At 47.8% G+C, this 7135-nt stretch overlaps 1 protein-coding gene across 1 annotated transcript in view; it reads right to left on the reverse strand.

The window, feature by feature from the left end:
• Window positions 1-6985, reverse strand: part of LOC144480506 (dual oxidase 2-like) — a 97204-nt gene extending 90219 nt beyond the window's left edge. Inside the window, exons 1-2 of the mRNA XM_078200003.1 lie at window positions 6820-6985; window positions 381-544 (exon numbers count right to left, since the gene is read on the reverse strand). Of these exons, the coding sequence (XP_078056129.1) occupies window positions 381-450 (70 nt within the window). The 5' untranslated portion in view covers window positions 451-544; window positions 6820-6985. The remainder of the gene's footprint in view (window positions 1-380; window positions 545-6819) is intronic.
• Window positions 6986-7135: the final 150 nt, after the last annotated feature.

Below are 7135 nucleotides of genomic sequence, written 5' to 3' on the forward strand. Positions count from 1 at the left end.
GTCCAAAGATGTGCAGGTTAGGTGGATTGGCCATGCTAAATTATCCTTTAGTGTCCAAGATGTGTGGATTAGAGGAGTAAATATGCGGGGTTACGGGTATAGGGTCTGGGAAAGACGCTTTATCAGAGACTCAGTGCAGACACAATGGGACGAATGGCCTCCTTCTATATTATAGGGATTCTATGATCTCAGAATGGCAGAGCAGACGTGATGGGCCAAATGGCCTACTTCTACTTCTATGTCTTATGGTCAGCTAAGTAAGCGGATAGGTCCACCAAAGAGCTAGCATGAGCACTTTTGGCAGAATGGCCTCTTTCTGTGCTGTATCACGCTATGACTAAATCCATTCCCCTATTTGGATAGAGGGGTTTATTACTTACAGCTGAGTGTGAGCAGAGCGAGGTGAATCCATCCACTCATCAATAATCTCCACAGGTTTGTTGGTGCCATTCCTGGAAGCTACTCCTTCCCTTCTGACAGGGCACTGGTTCTCCCAGATGTGGTTCAGTTCCGATCACAAAGCGCCTCGAGATCTGGGAGTAATCTGATAAGGGAATAGTTAAATAGAAAGGGGCAGGACAAAGATTGCGAAATCTCCGTGTCAATCCTTGGCCACTTGTCTCCACCCAGGTATTCGCTACTGGAAAATCTCCCTGGGAATTAATCACTGCAGGTTTCGATTTCAAGTTAGTTTCCAGTCGGATATGGACCTGATCCGCTTGTCCATACCTATCTATGTCCAGAGCCATCATGGCCTAGATAGGTACATCAGTCAGAAAATACCCAAGTGAGGAAGGACACTGTGAAAAACCATAAACTCGGATTAAATTAACCACTTGCTTCAAAATTAAACTCTGGGATGAAAAGACGGAAGAAAGGCTATTTTATTTTTAACTGTAGGTTAAAATAGGGCTGCAGAAGTTGAAAGATTGAGTGGCACGGTGGCACTGTAGTTAGCGCTGCTGCCTCACAGCACCAGGGATCTGGGTTCAATTCCCAGCTTGGGTCACTGTCTGTGTGGAGTCTGCATGTTCTCCCCATGTCTACGTGGGTTTCCTCCGGGTGCTCCGGTTTCCCCCCACAGTCCAAAAGACGTGCTGGTTAGGGTGTATTGATGTGGAGATGCCGGCGTTGGACTGGGGTGAACTATGGTATTTGCTACCAAATAAACCTGTTGGACTTTAACCTGGTGTTGTTAAAACTCTTAGGGTGCATTGGCCATACTAAATTCTCCCTCAGCGTACCCGAACAGGCGCCGGAGTGTGGCGACTAGGGGATTTTCACAGTAACTTCATTGCAGTGTTAATGTAAGCCGACTTGTGACACTAATAAGTGAGCTTTTCTGACGGAGGCCACTGGTCCCCAGATGTCATTCAGTTTCGATTTCAAAGCGCCTCAAGACTTGAAAATCATTGACCTGAAAAAAAATACTTTATGCAGGGAATGGGGGCTAGAATTGTCACCAGCAGATGGTGGGACCTCCTTCAAAAACACACCTGGGTTGAAATGGGGTTCCTGGTTGATCGATGGAATGTTTATCAGGATTTGACACTGGGACCAGTACAGTGAACCACCTCCAAGTCGCTGGGTTGACTTTAAACGCTAATTAACCCTTAGGTGACCCACACTGTACTAGCACTGATTTGATTTAGTTTATTATTGTCACATGTATTAACATACAGTCAAAAATATTGTTTCTTGTGCGCTATACAGACAAAGCATACCGTTCATAGAGTACATAGGGGAGAAGGAATACTTGTCACATGTATTGGTATACAATGAAAAGTATTGTTTCTTGCGTGCTATACAGACAAAGCATACCGTTCATAGAGAAGGAAAGGAGAGGGTGCAGAATGTAGTGTTACAGTCATAGCTAGGGTGCAGAGAAAGATCAACTTAATATAAGGTAGGTCCATTCAAAAGTCTGATGGCAGCAGGGAAGAAGCTGTTCTTGAGTCGGTTGGTATGTGATCTCAGACTTTTGTATCTTTTTCCCGATGGAAGAAGGTGGAAAAGAGAATGTCTGGGGTGTGTGGGGGCCTTGATTATACCGGCTGCTTTTCCGAAGCAATGGGAAGGGTAGATGGAGTCAATGGATGGGAGGCTGGTTTGCGTGATGGATTGGGGAAATACCACATTCGAACACTTCTAGTGAACTATCCCAGCAATATGAAGATGTGCAGGTTTGGTGGATTGGCCATGCTAAATTGTCCCTTAGCGTCCAAAGATGTGCAAGTTGGGAATTGGCCATGGTAAATTGCCCCTTAGTGTCCAAAGATGTACAGGTTAGGTGGATTGGCCATACTAAATTGTCCCTTAGTGTCCAAAGATGTGCAGATTAGGTGGATTGGCCATGCTAAACTGCCCCCTAGTGTCCAAAGATGTGTAGGTTAGGTGGATTGGCCACGCTAAATTGCCCCTTAGTGTCCAAAGATGTACAGGTTAGGTGGATTGATAATGCTAAATTGGTCCTTAGTGTCCGAAGATGTGGCGGCTAGGTGGATTAGCAGGGTAAATATATATGGTTATAGGAATAGGGCCTGGATGGGATGATCTGTCAGAGAGTTAGTGCAGACTCGATGGGCAAAATGGCCTCCTTCTGCACTGTCGGGATTCGAGATTCCAATATAATGGCAGTATCACACAAACTGTCCATTGCAACTCCACAACTCCAACCTCTTCTGAAAAGAATTCTATTTCTGAACCGAATAATTAAGACCAAGTGACGGAATTATTGAAGAAAATGCCATAGTTATTATGTCGCACTCCGGGATTTAAATCAATGTTTTGAGTATTGTATTTTATTATTCAACGACACCCACAATCCCGTGTGTATCTAACACATCGGCAACATAGAAAACATTTACTAAATCTGGGAATCCAATATAGAAAATGTAATATTTTCCTTAATATGTGTAATAAAATATAACCTAAATATGTATATGATACTATATAGATAGATAGATAGAATGTGTAAAGTAATATATATATTTATTTAATTCGCACTACATTCAGCACCCTCTCCCTTCCTTCTCCCCATGGCACAGTGGCACAGTGGTTAGCACTGCTTCCTCACAGCGCCAGGGACCCGGGTTCGATTCCTGGCTTAAGTCACTGTCTGTGTGGAGTTTGCACGTTCTCCCCATGTCAGTGTGGGTTTTGTCCGGGTGCTCCGGTTTCCTCCCACAGTCCAAAGACATGCTGGTTAGATGCATTGGCCGTGCTAAATTCTCCCTCAGTGTACCTGAACAGGCGCCGGAGTGCGGCAACTAGAGGATTTTCACAGTAACTTCACTATGTAACACAGTGTGAATGCAAGCCTTACTTGTGACTAATAAATAAACTTTGTGTACTCTCTGAACGGTATGCTTTGTCTGTATAGCGCGCAAGAAACAATACTTTTCACTGTATCCCAATACATGTGACAATAATAAATCAAATCAAATCAGTGCTAGTACAGCGTGGGTCACCTAAGGGTTAATTAGTGTTTAAAGTTAACACCAGCTACTTGGAGGTGGTCCACCGTACTGGTCCCAGTGTCAAATCCTGATCAAGGTTCCATCGACCGACCAGGAACCTCGTTTCAACCCAGGTGTGGTTTGAAAGGAAGTCCCATCATCTGCTGGTGACAATTCCAGCCCCTATTCCCTGTAGGAACTATTTGTTTTCAGGGTCAGTGATTGCTTTTAAGTCTTGGGGTGCTTTGAAATTGGAACTAAATGACATCAGGGGACCAGTGGCCCCATCAGAGGTAAAAGATTCTCAATCTTCCAACTCCTGCAACCCTATCTTAACTTTGCAATTTGAAAATAAATCTTTCTTCCATTTTTTTTATCCCAGAGTTTAATTTTGAAGAAAATAATTTAATTTAATTTGCGTTTATAGTTTCTCACAGTGCGTTCTCCCCACTTGGGGTCTTTTCTGATATATCTGTCCAGGCTGTGATGGGGAGAATGTTTCTCTGCATTTGGACAAGATTCTCTTGAACAATTATTGACGCACTGTGAAATATTTATATCCACTCTCTGTCTGTCAAAGATTCTTCTGATCGAATCAAGGGGTGGCGTGTGGGAGTGGAATGGTGGGGGGAGAATAGTGGAAGGGAGGGGGAGTGGGAGGGGAGAGGAGGGGAGGGAGGGTGGTGGGGGGAGTGTAGAAGGACAGCGGGGGGAATGAGTGGGGGGTGAGTGAGGGGGAGAGGGGGAGTGAGGGGAGGGGGAGTGAGTGAGGGATGAGTGAGGGGGGGTGTGTTAGGGAGAGGGGGGTGTGAGTGAGGGGGAGAGGGGAGGGGGGAGTGAATGAGGGAGAGAGGGGGGAGTGCGTGAGGGAGAAAGGAGGGAGTGAGTGAGGGGGGAGTGAATGTGGGGGAGGGGGAGTGAGTGAGGGGGAGAGGGGGAGTGAGTGAGTGAGTGATGGAAGGGGGAGGAAGAGTGAGTGAGGGGGAGAGGGAGTGTGAGGGGGAGAGGGGAGTGAGTGAGGGGGAGAGGAGTGAGGGAGGGGAGGGGGAGGGGAGGGGGAGTGAGTGAGGGGGAGATGGGGGAGTGAGGGAGTGAGTGAGGGGGAGATGGGGGAGTGAGGGGGTGAGTGAGGGGAGGAGGAGTGAGTGAGGGGGAGATGGGGGAGTGAGGGGGTGAGTGAGGGGAGGGGGAGAGGGGGAGTGAGGGGGAGATGGGGGAGTGAGGGGGAGATGGGGGAGTGAGGGGTGAGTGAGGGGAGGAGGAGTGAGTGAGGGGGAGATGGGGGAGTGAGTGAGGGGTGAGTGAGGGGAGGGGGAGTGAGTGAGGGGGTAGGGAGGGATTGTGAAGGTGTCTGTCCTGGTTGCAGTCAGGGGAAAGGTTACATTGTGAAACTGGCTTGGTTCAACATTGCAAATTAATCCACAATTTGTCTCAGAAACAGGAGGGGGAAAAGTCACTACCTTTTCCAGAGTAAATTACCCCAAATGTGTCCAGGCTCCATTCCATCAATTTACAGGATAGGGTTTGAAGGATGTATGTATCAAGATTTGGTAGCTCGTCCCAAAGTATTAAACTTGCCACTCACCAATTATTCAACCCCAATTCTCTCAACAACAAAAAAGGACCTGGCCTCTGAAAATGACCCTTTTAAATGGTAAACTCCGGGTAAGGAATTAACATTGCCGCGGGCAGAATGAACAGATCTGCATTCCAGTTGTTTGACAATGAGGATTGTATTCGAGATTACAGAGTGCTGGAAGCATGTACCCGCAGTTAACTGCTCCCTCGGCATTTCAGACATTTATCACAGAGAACTGATCCTGCCCTACCCACAGCAGCCAGCTCTGCTCCCCAGCCAATGCTCCGGGTGCATTGCACACTTTGCGCCGGAATTTTCCTCCCTTACGCCAGCCCTGCGCTGATAAATAGCGCCCCTGACTTGGGGGCATCTGTGGAGTGTCACTTAGCAACAGGTTAACACCAACACACACACAACGCATTTATGTGATCAGATTTAAAGTTTAAAACTCACATTCCAAGGTAATTTAAGGAGAACATGCCAACATTGTAACTCTTCAGTTATTGACTCTAAACATCAGGGCAATGATTGTATCATCGAGTTGTCCCCGACCTGAACAGCTACCCTGCCAGCAGTGATGCTGTGAAGTTAGCGATCAGTTAATACAACTCAGCCACTGGCAAGATTCAATCTTTCCTTCTGGCTTCTCCCGCCTGCCCATCCCAGACTGGCGGCACGGGTGGAGAGATTTGATTTTATTTAGCGAGGGATCTGTGTATGAACAGCGGCTCGACACATAAGCGGCATGAGACAGCATGAGAGAGAGAGAGAGAGACAGGGAGAGAGAGAGACAGGGAGGGAGAGAGAGAGACAGAAAGAGAGAGAGAGACAGGGAGAGAGAGAGTCAGGGAGGGAAAGAGAGAGACAGGGAGGGAGGGAGAGACAGAGAGAGAGACAGAAAGAGAGAGAGAGAGAGACAGTGAGAGACAGGGAGGGAAAGAGAGAGACAGGGAGGGAGGGAGAGACAGAGAGAGAGAGAGACAGAAAGAGAGAGAGAGACAGGGAGAGAGAGAGACAAGGAGAGAGAGAGACAGGGAGAGAGAGAGAGAGAGACAGGGAGAGAGAGAGGGAGACAGGGAGAGAGAGAGACAGGGAGGGAGAGAAAGAGAGAGAGAGGGAGAGACAGGCAGAGATATAGAGACAAGGTGGGAGAGAGAGAGAGAGAGACAGGGAGAGAGAGAGAGAGAGAGACAGCTACAGAAAGACAGAAATACAGAGATATAGAGAGATAGAGAGAGAAGAAAGTTTCAGAGAGACAGGGGGAGAATGATACAGGGAAAGATACAGAGACAGAGAGAGAGACGCACACACACAGAAATGCGCGCACACACCCAGATACATAGAGACAGAGATGCAGAGACACAGACAGAGAGATACAGAGAGACAGAGGCAACGACAGAGAGAGAGACCCAGACATCAGAGAGAGGGACAGAGATAGAGAGAAAGGGAGAGATACACACACATAGATCGACAGAGCGAGAGAGAGAAAGACAGATAGACACAGAGAGATACGCACAGATAAAGGAGGGGGATGCAGAAGGAGAGAGATCGAGAGACAAGAAAGACAGATACGCAGAGAGAGAGGGAGGGAGAGAAGGGGAACCTGTCCTAACGCTGCCGTGTCCTGGAGCTGAGACTGGGAATATTTGAAACATACAGCAGCCTGTGTAAATTCTAGATGATGCGCTCACATCTTGACTGAGAGGAACTTGGGGAACTTTGGACAAAACGCAAAGCGGCCAGGCAGTTGAGACAGTCTGCAGGAGTGAATTCAGAACTCACCTGTGGAATCTGGGCGATCCGTGGCGCTCACACCTGGGCGAAGCTCAGACTATCAATTGGCCGACACTGGGGGTGTGGGGGGCGTGTGGGGGGGTGGGGAGCAGCCCTCTTTGGGGAGGTTAGCTGGGGAGGGCTCGGGGTTACGTAGGGAGAAAGGGTGTGGGCGTATTTGCATTGGTACCAGGAAAAAAGTGATGGAGTTTTTCTTTGAAAAAAACCCCATCTTTTGTTGTTTTGCACTGACGCAAAGATCTGGACCGGAGCCGAGTGGAGATAAGAAAGGGGCAGGGGTATAAATAGGATGGATTAAGCAGGG

The sequence above is a fragment of the Mustelus asterias genome, chromosome 29 (genome assembly GCF_964213995.1).
Source record: "Mustelus asterias chromosome 29, sMusAst1.hap1.1, whole genome shotgun sequence".
In the NCBI taxonomy this organism is placed as follows: Eukaryota; Metazoa; Chordata; class Chondrichthyes; order Carcharhiniformes; family Triakidae; genus Mustelus; species Mustelus asterias.